This window comes from Branchiostoma belcheri, unplaced genomic scaffold, assembly GCF_001625305.1.
Source record: "Branchiostoma belcheri isolate BF01 breed outbred unplaced genomic scaffold, Haploidv18h27 scaffold22, whole genome shotgun sequence".
Classification (NCBI taxonomy): Eukaryota; Metazoa; Chordata; class Leptocardii; order Amphioxiformes; family Branchiostomatidae; genus Branchiostoma; species Branchiostoma belcheri.
The window spans coordinates 623887-649135 of record NW_017803713.1 but is presented as its reverse complement, the minus strand read 5'-3'; the positions used below and the strand labels follow the sequence as shown (position 1 = coordinate 649135).

Sequence of the window (25249 nt, the reverse complement as noted above, 5' to 3'; positions counted from 1 at the left end):
CCTGAAACAGGTGTCAATGTCGCCTTGGGGAAGGCAGCGAATCAAACAAGCATTAATGCCGCCAATGGAGTTGCAAGCCGTGCTGTAGACGGGAACACGAATGGGCAGTACAGATCCGGTTCCTGTTCACACACTGAAGGTGGAGATCCTGATCCAACCTGGTGGTGGATCTTGGTCAGTCGTATGTGGTTGACAGGTACGTGTACAGCATTATTATCAAGTTTATTCAAACGTCACACACCTAGTTGCATACAATAAGTCTGAATTGTTAGCTCTTTACAATGACAGAGTTTAAGAGTGCTAAGGAGTTATAATTGACAATCAATCGACCTCGGTTTAAAATCAATAAATATAATTATGATAAAAAGTATATAGTCTTCTAAAATATAGTACATAAGGACATATATTAAGTATTTACAGATTGTTAATTCAATTGTTTGTTCAGCAAGCTTGTTATGTAAGGTATCGCAGTCACAACAGGTTTGTTTAGCAAGCTGGTCATGTAAGGTATCGCAGGTACAACATGTATGACTCATTGATGGATACATGTATATATAAAGCATCGAGTGGCACACAAACACACACACACACACACACACACATCATCATCATCAAAGTAAATGGTTACTGCAGTAAATAAGATTTTCAATCGTGGTTGTCCATCGTTGCCGATGATGACTTCTACGTTGCGCCCTCTTCTCATCTTTTGTGCACCCGCATGTGGCTCAGGAGTCCAATTCTGGATCTGCAGGGTCGTCCGCACTGCTCGCAGGTGAACTGGAACGGACTCTGCTCCCTGGTTTCAATAGTGTATATTCTATATAACAATTACCAAAATATTGATCAAATTTAAGTTTTCAAAGATTTGTGCCGTAGTATATGTATGTCGTATTTAATGTGTGCTCCTGTGAAATTAAAACGTTAAACATTTTCTACCTTCCATCCTTAGGGTAGTTCATTATAAAATCAATGGACTCTATTCTAGATCCAGTGACAGTCTAAAAACTTTGAAAATATATAGTCTGCTTCGATACTTGAATTGGCAAAGGGATGTTCTGAGATACAAATCCCAACTTTGATCTAAGATAACAAGTTTTATATCAATGGTGTTTAAAATGAACTCTCTATATGCTTGTATAAGTATAAATTAAAGCTATTGCTTTGTTTTTAATAACAACAGGGTAGTCATCTTTAACCGAATGGACGCTTGTTGTGTTGGACGACTCAATCCCTTCAACGTCCACATCGGGTATTCTGACCAGATCAGCACCAACCCCAAGTGTGGCGGTGACCATCAAATCAACCTTAGTCAACCGTCCATTTCAGTTTCATGTCAGGGGATGCTGGGGCGGTACGTAGGCGTCCGTCTGCCCGGTACAGGCCGAGTACTGTCCCTGTGCGAGGTGCAAGTCTTTGCTGGTAGGTCTAGGCTACATTTACTTAACATGGTATGGGATCATTACCGTGCCAAACTTAAGAACGTTAAAAAGTGTCACATTTTGGGTCTATACGTCACGTTTTAGGGCTCATACGCCATGTATCCGGGCCAATTATAACGGTTGGCAAAACTTACGTAGACATTATGGTTCTGCAATATCCTTGTCAAGATTGACTTACAATAATTATGCCGGTGTCCCTGGCCTCGAGTCAAAATGGCAGTCAAGCGATCTCTATCTTTTCCGTCAAAATTACGGACATGAAACAGTCAAATAATTAGGTGTATACGTCACATTTTTACGTCGACATGTCGCATACGTGACGCATTGACCAAAAAACTTGAAGTATAAATATACATGCAATCCAAATACTACATTAAAGGTTGGGGGTTGAATTGGAGTCAATTGTCACCTAAATTACAACATATTTACAAGCATCACGCTTGGCCAGGACTCATTGGAATATTGAAGTGCTTCATTGTAATTTTATAATGATATTTTTTTGGGGGCGGGGTGGGGCAGTCTGGACCGCCTTACACCAGTAAATCAAGAAACATTACAAACCAACCATTTCAGTTATGAAAAATGTTAATGCAATTAGAATATATAAAATAGACGAATATTTCGGTAACGTGGACAACTTTCACTTTTAACAGCCATACAATCCACCGCGTGTGCATCAACGACCTCGGCACCCAGCACTACAGCAGAGACCAATACCACGATAGTTTCGTCAACAACAGCGACCGCTGCACCAAACACCACGGCAGAGACCAATACCACGGTAATTTCGTCAACAACAGCGACCGCTGCACCAAACACCACGGCAGAGACCAATACCACGGTAGTTTCGTCAACAACAGCGACCGCTGCACCAAACACTACGGCAGAGACCAATACCACGATAATTTCGTCAACATCAGGGACTGCCGTAACCAACACGTCTGCACTAGCGACGCCTGCACCAAACACCACGGCAGAGGCTAACACCACGGGACTCCATTCAACAGTAGAAGCTGCTGTATCTTCTTCGTTTCTACCGACGGCCCCTGGAACAAATAGTACAGCAGAAGACAACACCACGATTGCCTCGACAACAACGGGAACTGCTGTAACCAACATGTCTACATCGATAACGGCTCGATCCAACTCCACAGCAGTGGTCAGTACCACTAGCACTGTGATTCGGTCAACAGTAGGAGCTGCACCCAACAGTACAGCAGATGCCAACACCACAGCTGTGCTTCGGTCAACAACAGGAACAGCTTTTCCAGCAACGACTTCAACAAACTCTACAGCAGAGGAGAACACCACAGTGGTTTCGTCAACAGGAATGGCAGCTGTACGATCCACGTCTCTACAAAATATGACCGCTGCACCTAATACAACAGCAGAAGCCAGCACCACTGCAGTTCGGTCAACAGCAGGGGCTGCTGCACCCACAACAACCGGTAGGACCCACGTTCGAATCGTCATGGTTTACTTCATCTAAATGCATCGTTATGATGAGAGATAGACGCACGCAAACATATTCACCATTTCCTTTAATCTGTTGGTTTCTGAGTCGTTACGATACATACATTAATTACAAGGGAGGTCACACAGTTGAAAGGCATACCCTACACATTAAAGAAAGAAATGGTATAACTTTGTGTTACACGATACGTATTAACAGATTCAAAATACACACCTACTTCGCTTACAGATTCAAAATACACACCTACTTTTTTCGGATACATTGCTCACATTGAATTCTTGATGAATAATTAAACATTTATTAGAAACGGAAAATAACCAAATTGAATATGTAAATCTTAATGCTTGATACTCCTTTAGCAGACTGTAAGTTAATTTTTATACTGTTACAGTTACACAAAAACAATTGGTATATCTTTTAATGTAGGAGCATAATTTGCCCCTGATATTTTGCATGTTCCTATACATAGGTGCAACGCCAACAACTACGACTTTACGTGAGTTTTCAGGAATTATCGTCGTCTAGATCTAATCTTCATTGACGTTTACAACGAGAGACCGACTAATATCTAAATATGCTATCAACTTCGTTTGATATATTACTGTTGATAAAGACAAGGTCGAAAATAGTTTCCTCTTGATCGCTTATGTTGCGGTTGAAACAAATAATAAAATTGGCCTTTTTCCATTTTACTTATGTTTTAAAATATTTTGAAGGCGAAATCTGTACGTAGCTCAATGTAGATTGTGCAAAATAGAGACAAAATTATTATTTTTCAGTGATGTTTCCGATGAAGACATTAAAGCATTGTAGCTTATTATTGTATTTCAACAGAACGAACGCGTCAATCTTAAGCTGCTTGGCATGTTTAAAATGTAACCAGTTTTCTTTAACAGCCGTAATCAACTCGGTCACCCTGGCTCTGTCTATACCTATCACATGGGACGACTCGTACCAAGATCAGAACTCAACTGCTTACAGAGACTTGGAGGCCGACATTGTATCTTCGGTTAGTACCAGTATCTTCTTCTTGTCAGGTCTGACAGAGACCTATTCACATTGTGACATTGGACTTCTGGACGATCAGAAATCAGAAGTAGCATGTCATGATAGACGATAGACTTTAAATTCAGGCGGATGTGATCTTTACCTATAACAAATTCATGTAACTTTACAATAATGCTATACAACATGCTTAAAGTCTACGTTGAATTTCCAAGGAAAAGAATACAATACTTTATGTTTTGTTTCCAGATTTCTGATCTGTACAATAGTATTCCTGTTTTTTCTGGTGTCATAGTACAGCGCATCAGGTAATTACTCTTTCTTTTATTACACTGCCATTTTAGATATTTGTGACAAGATTTAATACAACTTAAATCTTTAGTCCGATGGTTTCTTTCAAAGAGCTTCCGCTACAAGATGTGACGTTTTTGGTAGCTGATCCGATGCCCTCACTACATGATAACAAAAAACAATGATTAATTGTTGAATATCAAGTACTTGCCAACAAATATTCAGTGTGCTCTAAAGCTTCCGTGTATAACGCTTGCCTGCTGTTCTAAAGTCGGCAGGACACCGGGGTGGCAGTCTCAATCGGCCTTCAGTTCTCCGGCAGTGAAGCTCCAGATGAGGAACAAGTCGGCACCGTCCTCGTCACGGCTGCGCACAGCTCGGCATTGGCTGTTGGCGGAGTGGCGATCACAGATGTGGGCATAGGTACGGCAAATAGACGTATCAAAAGTTACTTGTGCACGAGGAGAATCATTGGGCCTGTCAAAATGTTTTTGAAGCTTTTAGTTTTGTAAGGACGCATTCGCATGGCCTTATAATTATGAATTAATAGCAAGTTCAAGTTCCATGACTAGTATATTTTAAGGGAAGCTGACTACAAGAAATATGTTTTTACATGTGATGCGTATTACAGGAAATGTGACAGACACAGGAAACTCGAGCTTGTGCGACTCTTTCACCTGCACCAATCACGCCGTCTGCATAGAGATAGCTGATGGAGCAAAATGTGTCTGCGAGCCGGGATATGAAGGCAACGGGACTGTTCTCTGCACAGGTAAAATAGTTTGTATCTAATATGTTCGACCTGTCTCACAGAGTTTGGTATTGATTGATATTATACAATACGTAAAACCAATGAGTAGCCCTACTAAATCCTCAACTAAACCTTTTCCTTCAAATGTGAATTCAGATATTGATGAGTGCCTGACTGGAGCTCATGTGTGCCTCCGTGACGAACTCTGCTTCAACAGGGAGGGATCGTACGCCTGCGCCTCGTGCTACCCCGACATAGCCCTGGTGGGAGGAGGGGCAAACTCTTCGGCTCCTGTCGACATCAAACGGAGGGTGCCTTTTACTGTGCAATCTACTGTAACAGTGGACTGTGACGTAGCCTATTCATTCCTCTTCAACTGGTCTTTGTACGCGATGGATAGTGGCCTACCCTCCGTAAAATTTACCCTTCCTGAGAATGTTGAAACAGGCGGATCTGAACTCACCTTACCGAAGAACGTTCTGCCGTACGGGAAGGTCGCCATCCGGCTGGAGGTCACGGTGGAGGAGACCTTGTCTGGACTCCGTGTCGTGACGTCAGCTGAGCAGTGGGTGAATGTCTTATCTTCGGCACTGGTGGCTGACATTGCCGGTGGCTCAGCAAAGTCACTCGCACGTGGCTCCGACATTGTCCTCGACGGTTCGTTTTCTACAGACCCGGACGCCATGGTGACAGACGCAGCAGACTTCATCTATAACTGGACCTGTGTAACAGAATTCGGTACGTTGTTGCAGAATATGTGGCATCACAAAGTTTGTTTAAGCCTTAGGCTATTTATATTTTATCGGCACTGTAGTTTATTGCTGTTGTACATAATTATACCAACTCGTATACTTCAGAATCCATGTTCTAACAGTTTTGCTTTTCTAATCATGTTTTTTTTTAAATTCAAATAACATTAAAAAATTCAAATCAGCAAAATCTGCCGCCATGATACAGGATCTTCATGCGACGACATTTTTGGTGATGGTGGAACGAACCTATCATACGTTATTTCTTCAAACAACCTCCAACCGAGTGTACGTGGGTTGACAGTCCAGCTGAGCGTGTGGTTCCAGGACAGAATTCCTGGAACGACCTCCCAAACACTGGAGGTTTTCCCGGTTGGATCCCCATCTATTTCAATTAGGTAGGCATCCTGCAAAATGTGGCAGGTGTGTATGTCATCTCTTGATCCTGCGAGGTGTGTTGGTCTTCAGTCTAATTTTAATGTAGCGTTAAGTTCATAAACATTGCAAAAAGACTTCACAATCTACAACTTATGAAACCTTTTTACTCTGAGGAATAAACATATCATGATACTCTTATACCTTGCTAAAGCCTTTATATTAAAATGGAATCGGACTGTACGTACTTTTACAGTTATTGGTGAAATATTATGTATTTAAGCATTCTACATATCTATCTAAATATGTCCGATATATTGGGCGGCATGAGAAGATCCTATTAAGAGGGGGGTAGTATTGGGGGGGGGAGACTATTAGAGTTGGCACCCCATTTCTTTTTGGAAGTTACCTTATTGGGGGAACAAAAACAATTTAATTTAACAAAATGTTCAATCGGTTAATTGAAATTGATTTCAGTGCTTGTATACATCTCCTTTAAATTTACAGGTGCTTCAGCAACTGTAACAGAAAAATCAACCCGTCAGAGAAACTGATTCTGGTGGCGGAGTGTACAAACTGTGAGGAGAACGAACTGGTCAGTTACAACTGGACGTTACAGGAAGCTCCGGGCGGGTTTGGCAGGTCCGATTTAAACTGGGACACCGAGAGCACCACGGGAAGGAACCTGCCGGATGTCGTTTTTGAACCAGAAGTTTTCACGGTAAAACTTTCTATCCGTAAATTATCAAATTCTACTTCAAATCTCGAACATCTTTTTATCTGATCCGAAAGAAATTTCATCATATATAAATAATATAAATGATTCTTCAATATAAAAAATAAGTACTTTAGTCATAATCATTTGTTTAACAACAGCCGACGTTTTGATGTCCATCTTTCATCTTAATCAAGCCAAGTTAAGGCAATTATGACTGCTTCAATGTGCACTAAAACTAGTTCACCGTGCACTAAATCAAGATCATGTTTAACTTAAAAGTCAACTGTGGACTGAAGCTAGGAATTAGTGGTGACAAAGATGACAGACGGTCATGGAAACGTCGGTTCTTTTTAAATATTTGCTTGTGAATAAAGAAATTATCTATAAATATTACTAATGTGATCGTGCTATGGTAGTGTGCCTAACGGCAAATTACCAATATGTATTACTAGTATATTCCAAACATGTATACCACAGGCTCTTGGTGACTACACGTTCAGAGTCGAAGCCTCACTGGACTACGGTCGCCAGGGCTTCTCTGAGTACAGTTTTGAGCCGAACGAGCCGCCTGTGGTCGGAAGCTGCACAGTCAGCCCGGAAAACGGCACAGCCATGGTGACAGTGTTCACTTTTACTTGTACAGGTACGTATGACACAATTCACCGAAGATACAAAACATGAGGAGAAAATAGTTGGGTAAACTGGAATTTTGATAGTTTCATTCGGCCAAATTTGACATGTATACTTTATCTTTGGTAGGGTTTTCTGACTCAGACGAGCCTCTGACTTACAATTTCCTCTTCAACACGGACGCTGCTGCCGGATTTACTCCGCTGTACACAGGAACGGTATGTGCATGTTTTCCCCTAAATGTAAACTTTTGGTATATCCTAGAATTGATAACGCTCTGCTTTGATCCCTAACATATCGACTCATGCATCACTTCTAAAAATGTGAGAAGAAGTCATTGATGACGATTGTATTATGTACTAAAGTGCTAAAACGCTGTTTTTTAAAAGGAGCCTACGACACCACCACAGTTCCTGCCTGTTGGCCAAGAGTCACGTGACTTTGTTGTGAGAATCCAAGCTCAAGTCTCGGATTCTCTCGGAGCGACATCGACCGTCGAGACTTCTGTTAAGGTGAGGTGCAAAATGTAATGCTTTCATAAAGGTATCAGTCTACATGTAGGTGCAAAGCGTAATGCTTTCCTACAGCTCAGTCTACTTTTAATGCCACTCATAGCCACCTAAGAGACGTTCATAATCATCATCATCATCATCATCATCATCATGCCTCCTAGAGCAGTCCCTGCGAGACCAGCGTCTCTCTCTAACATTGACAAATGTGTATTATAAGACCTTTCCACTCTACGTCTCCCAGTGGAAAGCCACGGTAGAGACAAATTCACATTCACATTACTAATTACCTTAGACAAACCTCTAATCCTACAACATGTCTGTTCGTACCTTTTCCCAATCATAGAAGCAAGAAGAAGAATTATTCTAATTTACAAAAAAATACAGCATTGGCGCTATCTTGATCCATGTATACGTTATTATTTTGTCATGACCTGTACGTAACGCATTGTGTATGTATGCATGTGCAATAAAAGTCTCCAAGCATCCATTAAGTATTAATTGTCAATTCCGTAAAACCGCTAGTCAATGGTCCTGTATGAGTTTCTATTGATAGGAAAACTGCATTTTCAAGTTGGACCTATTGAGACCATTTATCCGTTCACGGTCTAAGGATATCTACAATTATGGAAGGATGATCGAATTAAATAAAAACATAACATATAACAATGCTGTACAATGTTGTAGGTCGTGGCACTTCCAGCAGAACAGTCCACAGCCGTAGCCTCTCAGCTCGTGGTTGGGGAGAACAGTCCTCTAACCCAGCTGGTGCGGGAAGGAGACGCCAAGTCCTTGGTGCAGATGTCCAACAGCGTCACGTCTGTCTTAAACACGGTCCCGACTAACGCGTCAGCCGAGACACGGAGGGCAGCCACTGAGGTGTGAATGATCAAAACGTTAACGCATCTATAATTTGGAAAGAGAGAGACCCCCTTCAATAATAAGAGATATATTCTTAATTGGATTTAAGTAAATAAATCTAATAAAATTACGCCGAAAAACTGTTAATAAAATGTTTTTACATTTTGTCACAAAATAGGCTAGAGAGGCTCTGGTTAGCGCATTGACGACCATCAAACCTACCAGCGTGTCGTCTGTGAACCTTGTAGCGAGCGCGCTGGGCTCGGCCACAAGCGGAGGGGACGACGTGTCGGCAGACTCTCAGGTGATGATGATATACTTTTATTTGGCCTTCTGTTGTCTTTTATGCTCCACCGTGTTTATTAGACATTTTCTGTTGACAAGTATAAACAGACACTTGTTTATGATATATCTTTATGATTGAAACTCGTAGACTATTACATTTTAAGAAATGTTATTATGTTGACGTGTGGTGCATAATGATGATAGTGCTATGTTACCATTTAGTATTAGAAAGTTGTATCCGTCTTTTCATTCAGCAAATAAACTAATATAGTGGTTCTATCCGGAATATACCAGCCATCATCATTTTCATCAAAGCATTGGTTTTCTTCCATGCTTAGGTTGCCGCCGCAAATTCCTTAAAGAACATGGCAGGATTTCTTCAGAGTTTACCTCCTGAGGACCTGGAAATAGGCCAGATAGAAAAGTCGTCTTCATTCATGTTTACAGGTGACTTGCATGTTTCTATGTTGCAAATCGTCAATTTTCTACCATCATCGGTTCTTTGCAGACATCAATTTGATGAAATAAAGATATAGCATGCTCACATGTATCTGTAGCTAGCTTTTTCCTCCGTTTTACTATGTGCAATTATTTATCAAGAGGAAGAGATCGTCATCATCCTCGAAGTTATTGTTTGCCCGCGTTATGCGCTTTGATATTTAGAAAAAATGATCGAAATGTTTATGCTACTTTTTTTTTCCTCTGAGTTTTCGTTTTCTGTATCATCACAGCTGTAGTTAACGTAATGGCTGGGTCCTCGAAGGCATCAGACAAGGCCAAAACATCCAATGGGACAGTCAATGATCAACTTGAAAAGGTAAAAATCATCAAAGTTTTGCTTTAAATCTCACTTGCTAGATTGAAATTACATCATGGTGAATGCTGCCGTACTGAATATTCATGCATTTTGTCGACCTTTTTTTTCGTTGTTGTTGTTTAGGCAAAGAAGACAATGCAGGACATCTTTGCTGCAATAGACACCATGAATGAACTGATGCTTGCCCGGAAACGACCGAACGAGAAGCCGACTGTGATCCAGCAGGGTCCGTTTGAGATGGCCTTACAGAGGCAGAACTGCCGGGACATGAGGTCCCAGATCGTCCGGCCCTCGGAGAACAGTGACACGTGGTTCCGGATTCCGGATGCATCCGCTCTGTTTGGACAGTCGTGTGGACAATCCGTGGGGTTTGAGGTGACTTGCTTATTCGTCAAACAAAATTAACCCACTAAGAACACAATGTGGTTATTAAGATGCCCTTAAGGGTCTTGGAAATGATAAACGTAGGCCAGCACTGACATTCTAAGCACCAAAACATGTAGCTTGACAATCCATGCAAATTTATGCAAAATTGCTGAATGGAAAATGCATATGGTGAGCAATGATCTTCTTTGCAAATTATGAGTTTTGTTTGAGCTTACATTAAAACTACAAAGATGTATCCCTAATCTTTGCTCAACAGAACTACCACACGTCCCTGAATCCGTATTCCTACGCCAACAACTCAGACAAGATCAAGTCACCTCTGGCGTCACTGAAGTTCAGAAGTGACTCGGGTCCTGTCGGGGTCAATGACCTACAGGTTCCTATTGACGTCATGATGCCGCAGAAACCAGGTATTGTGGTGGTGCAGACAGAGCGTGGGGAGACCACACCGACTGGACAGGACGTCATGTCGGTGAGAAAACACCTTTTCTAAAAAAAACTGTCATTGTGTCAAGATGGGAATAGCTGGTAGGATTGAGTTGAAATTGTGAGTGTACTGACGATGTGTAACTCAATTAATTGGTAGCCTGGAGACTTAAGTTGTACTAATGCTTCTTGTTACATTTGGCCAGTCTTCCTCCTTTTATATTATAACCGACACCCAACTACCCAAAGTGATACTCAGGGTAAAACCGCGGAAAAACACAATCGTAGTAAGTCTTTCATTAATTCATATAGCTTATCGGCAAGTTTTGCGGTGCAATTTTATACAAGCCTTTACCAAAAATAACAGAAATATCGCGTATTTTCAGATGCATTCCTTCAACGTTACCGAAGCAGACAGCTCCGTCCATGTCACCGTCACACCTGACGTGGAAGGAATACCTGTCCGTTTGTTCCTCGGTATCAACAGCGCCCCCTCCCGACAGGTCTATAACTGGACAACGTCCTTGCCATTAGCGGTGGACTCCATGTACTCAATTCCATTAGGAAACAACTCTTACCTCCGGCCAGACCCGTTCCAGTGGTTTCTGTCCGCCAGTGACTTGGGACTGACTGGATCTGAACAACTGTTTCTTGGTAAAGTTTCATTAATTTACATTATCATCTCAAACAATTGAATATGCCTGACCAACTGTCTATTTATTAAAAAAATGCAAACTGTTAATATTATATTAAAAGAGCTATGTACTAAGTATTTAAATAAACAAGCGATCGTAGGCAGTTGGTCACATTTGGCCAGATACTACATTTTGGATTAAGGGTTTCCTATTCCTTACATGTGTGTGCTTTCTGGAATTTGTCCCATTACGAGTACAAACAAATAACAACAAGTATGTTATTTTTTTAGCAATAATAAACAGTAGGCCGAACAACTAAGACTAGTACTTTTAAAACTGTCTCAGTATTTTAACATTCTTCTTGTTTTTAAAGGGGTGGACCACGAGCCTTTCACGAACGACACGAGTACCAACGATACCACAGTAATGTGGGGTGACCTGTCAGAGGCTTTGGAACTGGGATATGGTGGAGTAAACTTCACCTTGAACTACACTCTCAAGATCTTCACTTCTAAGTGTCTGTTCTTTGACGACGCTCAGCAAGAATGGAGTTCTGATGGGTGTGAGGTGAGCAGATATTTTATTCTACATTTCCCAGCAGTTCCTCATACCTTCTAGTTGCTCTTGCTTTTTGACATCTGATGCCACTCACTAAACATGACCAGACAGAGCAAATGTGGTAAGGCAGACGAGTTAGCCCTACTGACATATCATTTCCTTTAAAGAAAATAAATGTAAAAGAGTCCGACCGCTGTCCAGAGAAGCAAACAATATCACATGCATTTGTAAATTGTAAAATTGTTAAATCTTTTTGGAAAGAGTTCACCACTTGGTGGAATGCTAAAACACAATTACAAATATTTCTAGAGGAAACAAAGCCATGTTGACAGCTATATATTACATATTTAAATACATTGTGCAAAAGGAATTTTTAGATTACAAAATATGTGCCAACATTTAGAGCACTTGATGTAAAAGGGGTAAGCCATAACACACTATGTATTTGTAATACTATGTGTATTTGTATGTAAAATTTGAAATAAATGATTTAAAAAATATATCATTTCCTTTATCATTAAATCATTCTAGCTTTTTTATTTCTGTGTCTCTAGGTTGGCCCGTTGACCAGTACTACATTGACCCACTGCCTGTGTGACCACCTCACCGCGTTCGGCTCCGACTTCCAGTTCTTCGTGGCGCCGAACTCCCTGAACATCCTGTCGGCGCTTCAGGGCTTCGCAAACATCGGCGAGAACCCGTCGGTTGTCATCACCATCGGAGTCCTGTTTGGACTTTATCTTCTGATTGTTATATGGGCAAGATGGGAGGACAAAAAGGACTTGTCAAAGGTAATCTAGAAGTAGCATGGATCAAGACATAAGGTCAGTACAGTTGGGGTTGACATAAACCGTTGTTTGTCAACAATTTTCACTGCTGCATCAGCAACGGTTTTAAATTTAAATGGAATCAGAGCTGATTATTGTGCTCTACCAACATAACCATCAGTGCAAAGGGGTCCTTTACCATGCCATACGTTTTTCTGCTAATGTTTACAGAAGAATAAGGAGGTAGACGAACTGTTTAGAGACGGATAAAAACGCCAGCTTATTAATCAGATGGGCTATCATTACGTGCGGGTTTCTTATTGCAGGTTGGTGCTACAGTACTGAGAGGAGCAGGTAGAAACAGCCACTCCTACCAGGTTCAGGTGTTCACGGGAACCCGCGCCAACGCTGCAACCAGCTCACAGGTGAAATGCGAATTTAGAACATCGTCTTAAGTCTTAATATTGGGAATTTCGTATACTCAACCAGCACTTGTCTACCATACCAGACACCTTCCTCGGAGCTTCTCGCCGCTATATGTAGCCAAACGTGGTGGCGCAGTTGCAGCAAGAACACAATCCCAAATGTGTCTAAGTTAAAGGAGTACTAACCTCCAGAAGGAGGTGCTATATTTCGACAGGCATTTATTTTTGGAAGTGAAAAATGCATATTATTTTACAGTATACAATTAAATGCCAATTTTGCGCGCAAGTCTTAAAACGCATCGAATCCAAGACAAACTCTCCAAATACCCTCAAAACTATCCCAGAATACACCACGCTACCCCATTGGTGTTTATGTTTTAAACAAAAAGTTACGTTACAGACCTCATTTCGGGGGCGATAAGAAAAATTCGTACCGTTTTGTGTTCTTTGGTATCTTACCAACCATTGCCCTTCTTGGTGTCCTTATCGCCCCTCATTTATGCCATAAAATATTGACGATGAAAAAAACGGCGTAATCTAGTTATCTTTTCCATAAGTGGCGTAATCTAATTATCTGTTCAAGTAATACTTACATGCAACTAAGTTGAGAAAATCAAAACACGCAGCGTGAAACTGGCGCTCACTGTATTTGACATCCTGACATTATAATATCCAAGCCACAGGTCAAGCAAAGTAAAGCAAGTAATTTCTCAATAATCAGCTTGTTAGTGTGTTTGTCTCCTACCATTTTCGCCAAAAAATGTTTATGTTGACCTGAAGTGTATGAGTATTGCGTAAGCCAGAGTTCCCGGATGTATCAATTGTGGTTCAGCATGGGGGAAAATCATATTAATATCACTTTACAAACATGCGCCGCGCAAGTCCTACAAGCGAAATTATGTAAAAAGTCGGCTATTAATATTGTATTCATTGCAGCATGATGTATCGGAAAATATCACTTCCTTCTGGAGGTTAGTACTCCTTTAAACTTTGCTACCAATACCCCCTCCCCCCCACCCCCGCACTCTTGGTTCATTATTTTGTTTCCAAATGTGTCATAACCGGTACACGTGCGTACATCCATAAATTAATAAGAATGAGATCAGGCCCACCTATAACAAGGCATTTTTTATCATGTTTGTTTGTTCCACAGGTGTTCCTGGTGCTAAGAGGAGAGTTGGGACAGTCTGTTCCGTACGTGTTGGAAGACAAAACCCGCATCACGTTCAAGCAAGGCGCTGTAGACACATTTGTGGTGACGTCAGCCTTTCATCTAGGTCCAATATATGCCATCCATATTTGGCACAATAATATCGGACCCTACCCGTCCTGGTAAGGCGATTCTTTAAGTTCTTCTATTGAGATCTTCTTAGTTTAGCTTCTAAAATGGATGTTGAAAATTTTGCTTAGTTTTGCAAGTACTGGAATCTTTTAAAATGTTGCTTTTTAACTGAAATGAATGAGAGAGGAGATAACGCCCAAATCTTATTTTGTCTGGTGGTCGTTATATCTCGTGTAATTTTTTTCCTGATACCTGACATTACCTGATAATCTTGATTAATTTACCCATTATCTCAATTATTCTACACATTGTTTGTATTGGCATTTAGGTTTTTAGAGCAGATTATCGTGACCGACCTTCAAGAAGACGCTAAACACGTCTTCCTGTGCAAAAGGTTGGTTCTGTTACATGTTTAATGTGAATGCCTAAAAGCTGCTTTCTAGATACATTATTATTTTATTTCTATATCAAATCAAATCAATACAGTACGTATGAAATATAAATTCACGACGAAAATATGTAATTACAGTGACAGTTCCTGATTTGAAATGAAGTGTATTAAAAATTTTATCTTTTTGGTCATATGATTAAATTTTTCCTTTGTTTTCCAATCAGTTGGCTGGCTGTTGAAGAGGGAGATGGAAAGGTAGACCGAGAAGTAAAAAGGCTACAGACAAGGATCTGACCCGGTTTGCTCGTCTCTTCTCCACTAAAACGTCTAAAGACTTTCGCGACGGCCATCTGTGGTTTTCTGTGATTGGTCGGCCAGCAACAAGGTTTGTGGTTTTCTGTGATTGGTCGGCCTGCAACAAGGTTTGTGGTTTTCTGTGATTGGTCGGCCAGCAACAAGGTTTGTGGTTTTCTGTGATTGGTCGGCTAGCAACAAGGTTTGTGGTTTTCTGTGATTGGTCGGCCAGCAACAAGGTTTGTGGTTTTCTGTGATTGGTCGGCTAGCAACAAGGTTTGTGGTTTTCTGTGATTGGTCGGCCAGCAACAAGGTTTGTGGTTTTCTGTGATTGGTCGACCAGCAACAAGGTTTGTGGTTTTCTGTGATTGGTCGACCGGCAACAAGGTTTGTGGTTTTCTGTGATTGGTCGGCCAGCAACAAGGTTTGTGGTTTTCTGTGATTGGTCGGCCTGCAGCCAGGTTTGTGGTTTTCTGTGATTGGTCGGCCTGCAGCCAGGTTTGTGTTGTTCTGGAATTGACCTGTTGGCTACATGAACATTGCAACAGTGCAACGGACTTTGGTAGTTACGTCGTCTAAGGTAAATGGCCCAATTGAAAACATTTACATTTTGCTTGGTGATTGTTATTCTTTTGGTTTGTTGGTAATATATTGCTAACCGTTTTTATTGAATGAAAGTTGCATCAGAGTACCACATGCGGTCATTAAATGTATTTCAGTTACTTGTGGGTCGCATCTATTTTGTTTTTCGAAATTTGCTAAATACTATTTATTGATGTAATGACATGCATGTCGTATTTTGATTTTAGAACCATCACTTGATTTGTACAATATCTCTCCCCGAAATAACTATTCAATTCTGCACCTGTACAGTCCCTTTAACCGAGTGCAGCGCATCTCCTGCTGCCTGTCTCTGCTGATGTGCACGATGCTCACCAACATCATGTTCTTCGGTAAGGGAGAAAGTATGCCGAAGCCACCGCCAGTCTACATCCTGGGGTTCGAAGTACAGTTTCCCATCTCCTGGGGCCAGGTACATACTACACTGCACTACATTACATGTGTATTTGCTTGTTTTTGTTCCATATTTCTAGAAATATATTGATGCAAAGAAAATATTATAGTACTCCCCAGGCCAGAAGATATCAACATTGGCCATACACGTCGATGTGAGTAACGGTCTCCAATAGTCCAAGACTCGACTCCATCAATTATTATGAATCGTATTCGATGACCCTATCCAGATGGCCTAAATCATTTAGTAAATGCACATGTGACCATATGTTACATTTTAACACGTTAACATGGTAACAGATGTGTATATAGTATACCGAAACGCTACGTATACATACCGAAACGCTACGTATACATTCCCACACTACATACTAAAAATGCATGTATGTATAGTACTGTACAACAATTTGTACCACACTTTGTACATTTTTGATCATACATGTAGACCGTTAGTTATTTCACTCCATACTTAAGTATGGAGGGAAATACTGTTTTTACTGATGATTCTCCTCCTTCTTCTTCTTCTCCTCCTGCCATTTCTTTAAATTGTTTCAATTCCTTCATTTTTGGGCCAAACGACCTGGAATTTCGTATAAAGGTAGAGTGGGTAAATACCCCTAGGCGTTTTTTTATTTTTTTTGATACAAGCTTTTACAATCGTTTTATTTGCGTTTTTAGCTGTTCCCATAGGAAAGTACTGTGGGGCGTACGCGCGTGACGTAATAAGAAAGGAATTCGGGGGCGGGCCCAAATATGGGCATGCAAGCATGAACCTGACGCAGCCTAATCTTTTCTTCTTGCTGATTGGCTGTTGGATTTGATTGGATTAACTCAATTAACACCTGTTCAAAGCCATTCCATTTTGACAGTATGAACTCAAGTGTTTTGGTAGGTACAGCACAGGCCACGAAATACGCATCAATTTTCGAGGGACGTTCTGCGGGAGAATGCAGGACGCTGTGCGGGACTTCCCTCGGGAGAGTGCGGGACGTCCTCCGGGAGAGTGCGATACGTTCTGCGGGAGAGTGCGGTACGTCCAGCGGGAGAGTGCGGTACGTTCTGCGGGAGCCAGACATTTTGCTCTTCTCTGTTGGAACAACGCAAGTTGGAGGTCAATGACCTGCGCCCGGCGTGTAAACAAGATTGGACAGGGAGCGGCTGTAATATCAAAGGAGCCGGCGGCTTCTGCTAGCCGGGTTGATAGTTAAGTAACATCAAGGTGGTTCAAAAGCAAACCTGATAAAGAAGGAAACCCCGTAGTTAATAGTTGAAAGTCTTGGTGGCTTGAGGCGATCGATACCGCCATGCTGTTTACTTTATATAACATACAATGCAGTGAGTGATGTGTATCGCAACGAGTTAGCTCGGTTGGTAACGCGCCAGACGGCAATCCCAGAAATTGTGAGTTCGAACCCCAGTGCATCGGATATTAACATTTTAAACAATTTTATCATTTTTAACAATTTTATCAGTTTTAACAATTTTATCAGTTTTAACAATTTTAACAATCCTGCATTTTAACAATTTCAACATTTTTTTTATTTTCGTTGTTTTGCTTTTAACATTCAAAAACTGATTGTTCTTACTCAAGAATGTCAATAACTTAGAATGTTAGTCTTTTGTATTTTTCCAACATACAAACCAAAATCACTTTGATGTTGTCACAAAAGTATGGAGCTGACAAGAGAGAATGAGTACGGTACTCTGCCAGTGTGAAGAATCTACAGAGGTATTACCAGTCACTAGTAGCAAGAGATAGACCACATTGAATGATGACGATGAGGACGAATCATATGGAGTACTATCATAGCTTAGTACAGAAATTCTACTGCTTTACTTTACTTTACTTTCTTTCACTCTGTACATGCAATTAGCTCACTGGCATGATTTTAAAAATAAAGGTTATGATAATCATATTATATGTATAGCTTATTCAATGTATGGCTTCATAGTTTATGTGATTGTTAATAAGGCCATGTTGATTTGATTGTATGGATGGCATCTGTGCGCGCATCGGTTTTCGTTAATTTAAAACTAAGTTTACGACATTCATACAAAACATCTGGAAACTAAGCAAACACACTCTGTAAATTGATTACTGTAATTCCCGATTTTTTTTTCACTGTACCGCAACGTAACGCAAGCAGGAGGTCAATGTTCACGGTTTTCACTGTCACCTCTGTACCGTGAACTTATCTTTACAGTTAGGAAATAATTCCTGGACTTTCTTTTTCCTGCAACTGTCACCACCGTAAATATATAGTTCCGTGAACATGTCCATGTTTCTCAGACCGTGAAAATTTTGCTACCGTTAGTAGTAGTTGCAATTTCGTCATTAGTAGTATTTAGATACCTGCAATATGTAACTTTGAAATTGAGATAAGTGTAAAGTAAAGCTGTCGAGATTTAAAGTGCTTGTCGTTGTATCTTTGTAAAAAAAAGGGAGATAATGGCCAAGTGCCATTTTTGTAAATATCTGTCGAGATTCAAAAAGCTTGTCCTTGTATGATTGCAGTATGATTTATTCAGCATCTTCTATTTTTGTATGGGGAGGGAGATGGAGTGAAATATTACATTTGCTCCGAAGCAAATGTTGGCCTTTCTAGTTAATCACTGTTTCTTCTCTCTTTTTTAGACATAAGTTTCAATCTGCATACTTGGCAATGTATTATCTTGTTCTGATATCACCACTACATTACCATTACAGATAATGATCGGTATTCAGAGTGCTCTGATGGTGATCCCCGTGAATCTGCTCATTGTACAAATTTTCCGGAATTGCGCGGCAAGACCTCCCAAGAAAAACAAGGGTGAGCCTGTTGAAAATGTGTTAATGCTACATAGTCACATTGCATGTATAACCACTTTTGTTTTCTACCGACCCTTAAGTTTTACTGCATCCCATGTTAACTTGGTGAGTGGATGGCATATTATTTTTTGTTCTTCTCTCAAAATTGGTCTTTTTACCACCTAATTTTTACCCGGTGTAAGTTTTAAACTATTGCAGGGAATTGCTATAATAAAAAGGTGAGTGTAATGTGATCGTAATTGTTGTGTGATATCTCAATTACATTTTTAAATTAAAATTACGATCTATATGCTCATGAACTTTTCAGTTGATATGAGAAACGTACCAAGAAAAGATCCAGAAGGCAGGGCATCCTCAAGGATGTCGCTTAACAAGGACGATAATGTATTAGACCGGAAATCGTCCCCCTACGAAGTGCCATCAGGAGGTGAAGGTGCATCCACTGCTAAAGTCAGTGAGAAAGTTGGACAACAAGCCAAAGAACAGGACTTCCCACACCAGACAGCCGTTTTGGTCGAAGAAGTTGATGATGTGGAAGATGAAAGCTACGACGCCACAGGTATATACTGTATTTTGTATTCTTACGTAGTTCATATCAATAGGCTTTCCCCAGATGTATTGAAAAAGCGTATATTTTACAATTATCATTTTTGCTTTTCAATGCGTTTCAGTAATGCAGAGTGACCAATCAAAGAAATTGTCTGATATGGCAAAGAAAAAGAAGAAACGACTTTTGCCATGGTGGTGTGTATTTTTCGGTAAGTTCATCTTCGGTTATGAAAATTGACATGATTTCTTGCATGTCCAGTCTTTAGTTTTTTTACATGTAGGCTCTGACATTCCATATAACTATCATCGACAATAAACATTTAATTGATAATAATACCAACGAGGAAACGATTGTATGTTTATTTCTAACTTGCCTTTAGTGTTCAATTGTACCTTAGTTAATATCCCTATGTTGGCTTCCGTGTATACGTGACAGTGTTTATTTTGCCTGGTGCTTTGTGTTTGGATAGACAACTTGTACCAATGTGACAGATAAATAGAAAAGTCACCACAGTATGTATAACGTTGACGTCTGTGTTACAGCATGGTTCCTTGTGTTTTCCACGTGTTCCCTGTCGGCGTTCTTCACCATGTTGTACGGGTTCGAGTACGGCCGTGAGAAGGCCGAGGCCTGGGTTCTCACCTTCCTAACATCCTTCTTCTTCGACCTCGCCATCTCTCAACCACTCAAGATCCTACTTATAGGATTTGTTTTTGCGCTGATAATAAAGGTAAGACAACTGCAGATCGCTTAGAATTACCTTAATTATTTCCTACATTCGTAAAGTGTACTCAGTACGAGATGAATGATGTTAAAAATTTGCCAGCTCCAACAAAACAGTCCTAGTATTGTACATAATCGTGATGTGAACTGGATGTAAATAATTGTTTATTTAGCTGGACGTCTTACACTTTTCTTTCCTCATTTTAGAAACCTGACTCCTTGAACGATGACGTCCCTCCAGCTCAACTTTACGAAGATGAGGAGTTTCTGGGACCTCAGGCTCATGAGGTAAGTGTTTCGGTTACTTCCGTGGATATGTGTTTTAACAATAGGTAGAGAAGCACATTCAAAACCTTTTCTTGAACACAAGCCTACCAAGGTTGGCTGACATTAGGGATTGGAGCAGTCTGGTGAGATTTTAGGCCAAACAACCTTTTTTTACGAATAAAAATCAAATTTGAGTCAAATTTACCCGCGCCCTAATATAATTCCGAGCTCTGGCCAACCATTGCGAGGATCCCCTATACACCCCCGACCTCCAGACCTACTCGTAAACACGATTGGAGGGAGTTCGACTAGTGTTTGGGAGTCGATATTCTACTACGTGTGCCACGGACTTTAACCAGAAGACTTACGACGTACTTATTTCCAAATGTGCTTAACGTTTTATTGTTCCTAGACTGAAGACTCATCCAAAGAGACAACCCCAGAAGCAACAGGACCTCCAGATCAGAGACTGCTAGAGACTGCCAGGGAACAGCGATTTATTGAGCTTGGCTTCAGGGATGCGTGTTACGACTTTGTGTTCTACACCAGCTACATCCTTCTCCTGATAATCATAGCAAATGGAAACAGGGACCAGTACATGTACCAAATGTCCAACCACCTTCATGACACCTTCGTAGGACCTTTCTCAGTGGTTAGAAGCTAAGACCATTATTAGCCAGGATAGCAAATGTAAAGTATAGCTTTAATAGAGAAACAGAGACTCCAGATCGTTTCTATATACCAAGACAGAATATGTTGCTTTTTTTTGCTATTTATGACTAATTTTGACCATTTTCATCATTTCGCGATTATTCGCATGTAGAGTAATGGTGTAGCAAATAGAAAATGATCAACGTCGGACGTTGAACGTGTTTTGTTTTACTTTTCAGGTCAATGACTTCAAAACATTCTGGAAATTCGTCAGAGTAAACATGACTTCAGACCTTCACGACGTGAAATGGTACAATGAGAAGTCCCTTAGCAGGCCAGGCTTTCTAGAGGACACCAGTAGTTTCCTAGTCGGGCATCCCAGGCTCCGTCAGGTCCGAGTGTCTGCAGATAAAAGTTGTGACGTCCCGGGTGTAATGGCGAAGGTGATGACTGACTGTGACCGGCCCTACAGCCTCTTGGACAGTGACGATAACAGTTATGACGTCGGCTGGACACGTAACAACATGACATTTGACGTAAGAAACTTGGCGAATGTTTCGTACGGCCAGAGACCATGGATATACCGGCCTGCATCGTTAAGTGGTAAGACAAAAATCTATTTTGCGAAGTGGTTTTGGTATAAGACAACGTTAAACGTCTTACAGTTTAATGTTCTTTGTTTTGTCAGTACTCCCTTGAGTTAAAATAAGCGATTTTATATTATATTATTAGCTGTAATGTTTTTTTTTTGTTTCTTATTGATTCTCGTCTATTCTACCCAGCGGCTGTTCCTGACTCTGGTGAACATGGCACCTACTACGGCGGTGGTTACCTGGTGGAACTATCCAACAGCAGCAGCGCCGACATGGAATTGATAGATGAACTGCAGGAAATGGACTGGATAGACGACAACACGAGGGCAGTTTTCATAGAGTTCATCGTGTACAATGCGAACGCAAACCTGTTCGCTGTCTTCAACTTACTAGCTGAGTTTACCAACCTGGGGAGAGCCTTCCCGCAAGGCGAGGTAAGTCAACACAAGCCAGAACGATGATGACAGCTTCAAGAAGTTTCAACGCAGTTTTCAGTGTTTCTTTTACTGTGTAAGGTACTGTTGCATGGTGTTTCTATTTCTCACCCATCCCATGCTGTTATTGCACAAGTTTGTATTTTATGTTGTTTAGATCATGGTGGTCCGGTTGTACCCGTACACGACAGCCTGGGGGTTCGTACTGCTGGGATGTCACGGTCTCTTCCTTCTTGTCTCTTTGTATCTTGCATTTGTAGAAGGTAGGAGAGAATTTTGACTTCCTTCACATTATACTGTTTCATTCATATGCTTACGGGAATACCACTTTTCGAAGACCGATAAACAGCAATTTGTTCTTAGAAAAATATCAACAAAGGATATTATTTCTTTGTTGTTAAAATTGTTCCACCAAATAATCAACAATTGATATGGCCATAGATGTTAACTAAATGTATATGTATGACCAATACCATGATCATGGGCTAGATTAAGTGTACTCCATGCATGTCTGCAACTGTTCCAGTACGCCGCATACTGTCGCTGGGTACGGAATACTTCAAGATGTTCTGGCGTGTAGTGGAGCTCGTGCTGTCCCTGTTGGCTCTGGCGGAAATCGGGGTTCACCTTTATACCGCCTACCTGATTCTCGGCTTCAACACAAGTCAGAAAGATAGTAACAGCGGGGATGAGAGGTAGGATATCAAAACACTAAACGGCATTTGGTGAACGTATGCTCTCCTTATGCTCTCCTTTTCAAACTACAACTATTCATACTTAGTCTAGTACCTAATAGTAGTAGATATCCGAAGTGTACTATAGGGCGTTTATGGGTTTGCTATAGTTTATACCCATTAAGTATCACACACAAAGGTGTGCAACGAAGAGCAATCCTTGTCTTACCCGTAACTTTTCTTGCTACTTGTAACTACCCGACAGGGCATCGGATTAGAAATTTGACGGTAGCATCACAGGTGGTCATGTGGCTGTTCCTGTATATTGATTTTTTTGTTTTGTTTACCGACATAAAACTCATCTAAACGTTTTGTTTCACCCCACAGATACAACAAGTACAAACAAGCTGCAAGCTGGGAGAAAATCAACACGTACATTCTCGGCTGGCTGGTCTGTGTGGCGTGTTTGAAGATGCTGTACTTGTGCCGATTCAACAAAACCATACAACGTGGGCCCAAAGTGGTTAGAAGGGCACAAGGAAAATTGCTCAGCTTTCTAGTTATATTTGTGACGGTTTTTATGGCGTATTCTCAGTTTTCGTACCTTGTCCTCGGTACCAAACTCACCAAGTATGGAAGCTTTGTACGGACCATGCAAACGTTGTTTGGCGTCATGCTTGGAGACATGGACTATCCTACAGTGAAGTCTGCACACGACGTACTTGGGCCGTTGATGCTACTAAGCTTCGTGGTCTTTGTCAGCAATATCTTGATAATGATGTTCCTAGTAATTCTCAGTGATGCCTATTGCGACGTCGTGGTGGAAGAAGAACTGAAGGGTAAATCTGAAAATGAGAAAATCAAGGAATACGGCGTGTGCAGATTGAAGAAGCTTCTTCATAAAAATCCCAATGGTGTCGCTATAACCAAGCAAAAATCAGAAGCAGAAATATCTGTCATAAGCGACATGCCGGCATCAATTCCAACAAGAAACATCGATGGAAAGTCGTTGAAGAATTCTTTATCAGGCGAGGAGGCCGGATCACAGAACGACCTGAAACAAGGAGCTTGCGGACCTGTCTGGTTGGATGAAGACTGGCAGAAGTTACGATCGAGCTACGCGAACAAGTTTGACGAAGCGGCAGGACCAGCGGACATAACGTGGCCTGAAGGAGCTTGTGGTGAAAACTCAAAAGTTGGGACAGCTCGGCGCCGCAGCTCAACATTTCAATCGAGACGTACACTCTCTGGGATTGAAGAACATCCTCCGAAAGACCCATTGAAGCTGGAGAACAATGACAGTACTTCGCCAGTGGACATGGCGTCTTCGTTTGATGTTGCTAGTGGGAGTCAGCAAAGAGAAGTCCAACCCGCTCGGTCCAACAGCTTATTAGCTCTTCTACAAAAAATTCACCCTTCTAGCTTTGACAAACTTTTTCAAAATGACGCCTTGGACAAAGAGAGCAGCAAGGGCAGCAATCCTGCAGGGTCAGTAGTGGATGTCGATGGGGATAACCAGCGAGAAAACAGCATGACTTCCCGGTGCCACAGCGCTTCATCTCAAGCAAGACCACGCTCCTCTGGGATTGAAGGTCATTCACCAAGCGACACTTCGATGCTGGGGAGCGGTAAGCCGGCTAGGCCAGTGGACATGGCGTGGTCGGTGGATGTTGTCGGAGAGAATCAGCAGCAGGGTCAAGTCAGAGAAGATCGTCGCCGCATCAAACGTCAATCCACTGTTGTCTCCTTCGGCGACGTTGAACTACCACTTCCAGGGTCAGACTCACAAGTTTAATGCTATCTTCAAGTTGTTAGATGCTTTTCCCTCATTTCACTCCAATCCATATTCTACTGTAGAATGGATAAACGTGGAGAATGTAGGGGTGAGCGTAGTGCATGCAGCTATAGTCCTTCACTTGAATAGCCACTGCAACTTAACAACAACCATTTCTTTGTAGTACTTGTTGTACCTAGTACCTGTCTCTGGATGTTAGAATATTCCGATTCACGTAGTGCATGCAGATCTAGTCCTTAACTTGAATAGCCACTTCAACTTAACAACTACCATTTCTATGTACTGCTTGTTGTACCTAGTACCTGTCTCTGGATGTGAGAACATACCGATTTACGTAACTTAACTTGGATTGTTTTCCTACTCCGTAGTTGTCATGATCGTAGCATCCTTTGTCTGAGTTGCATGATTGAGCTGGTCCACGGTGGTAAAATCTGGGCTGAAAAGTTCCCACATGTCATAGAACCCGAACTGTGTTCGATCGTGTTCGATCTGGGGAATTCGAATCGAACCCGCGTTCTATTTCGGGGTCACCTGCGGTCATTTACTATAAAGCGGCAAAACAAGCCTTTCTACCTCCGTGCATTGCAACAGATAAAAAACAACACTTTTCTGTAGATACAAACAGTTTCCAGGATAGTACATGTCCGCTATCATTTTTTGTGGACATGTA

General features: G+C 41.3%; 3 protein-coding genes and 1 long non-coding RNA gene across 4 annotated transcripts in view; all 4 read left to right on the top strand.

Moving 5' to 3' along the window:
- LOC109470100 overlaps window positions 1-5831 on the top strand; it is a 20393-nt gene extending 14562 nt beyond the window's left edge. The window contains exons 14-19 of the mRNA XM_019768881.1: window positions 2225-2684; window positions 3383-3409; window positions 4481-4632; window positions 4841-4981; window positions 5117-5698; window positions 5818-5831. Of these exons, the coding sequence (XP_019624440.1) occupies window positions 2225-2684; window positions 3383-3409; window positions 4481-4632; window positions 4841-4981; window positions 5117-5698; window positions 5818-5831 (1376 nt within the window). The remainder of the gene's footprint in view (window positions 1-2224; window positions 2685-3382; window positions 3410-4480; window positions 4633-4840; window positions 4982-5116; window positions 5699-5817) is intronic.
- A 145-nt stretch (window positions 5832-5976) lies between these two features.
- LOC109470315 lies at window positions 5977-7411 on the top strand. Its single transcript, XR_002140246.1, has 3 exons — window positions 5977-6107; window positions 6592-6805; window positions 7280-7411. It is a non-coding gene; the product is annotated as an uncharacterized LOC109470315 (long non-coding RNA).
- Window positions 7412-8257: 846 nt separating this feature from the next.
- On the top strand, window positions 8258-21096 carry LOC109470099 (polycystic kidney disease protein 1-like 2). Its single transcript, XM_019768880.1, is given in 22 exon segments — window positions 8258-8263; window positions 8629-8820; window positions 8981-9106; window positions 9426-9534; window positions 9819-9904; window positions 10028-10279; window positions 10548-10763; window positions 11104-11371; window positions 11726-11919; window positions 12465-12701; window positions 13004-13102; window positions 14256-14434; window positions 14713-14778; window positions 15000-15043; window positions 15046-15160; window positions 15943-16102; window positions 18791-18893; window positions 19200-19451; window positions 19564-19650; window positions 19985-20172; window positions 20373-20453; window positions 20845-21096. Coding segments are annotated over 22 exon segments (3312 nt in total).
- Window positions 21097-21326: 230 nt separating this feature from the next.
- On the top strand, window positions 21327-24087 carry LOC109470098 (polycystic kidney disease 2-like 1 protein; the record flags this gene model as incomplete). The annotated part of the gene is made up of 5 exons (XM_019768878.1): window positions 21327-21686; window positions 21866-22110; window positions 22268-22373; window positions 22637-22805; window positions 23172-24087. Coding segments are annotated over exons 1-5 (1758 nt in total), but the record flags the coding sequence as incomplete, so codon positions are not given.
- Window positions 24088-25249: the final 1162 nt, after the last annotated feature.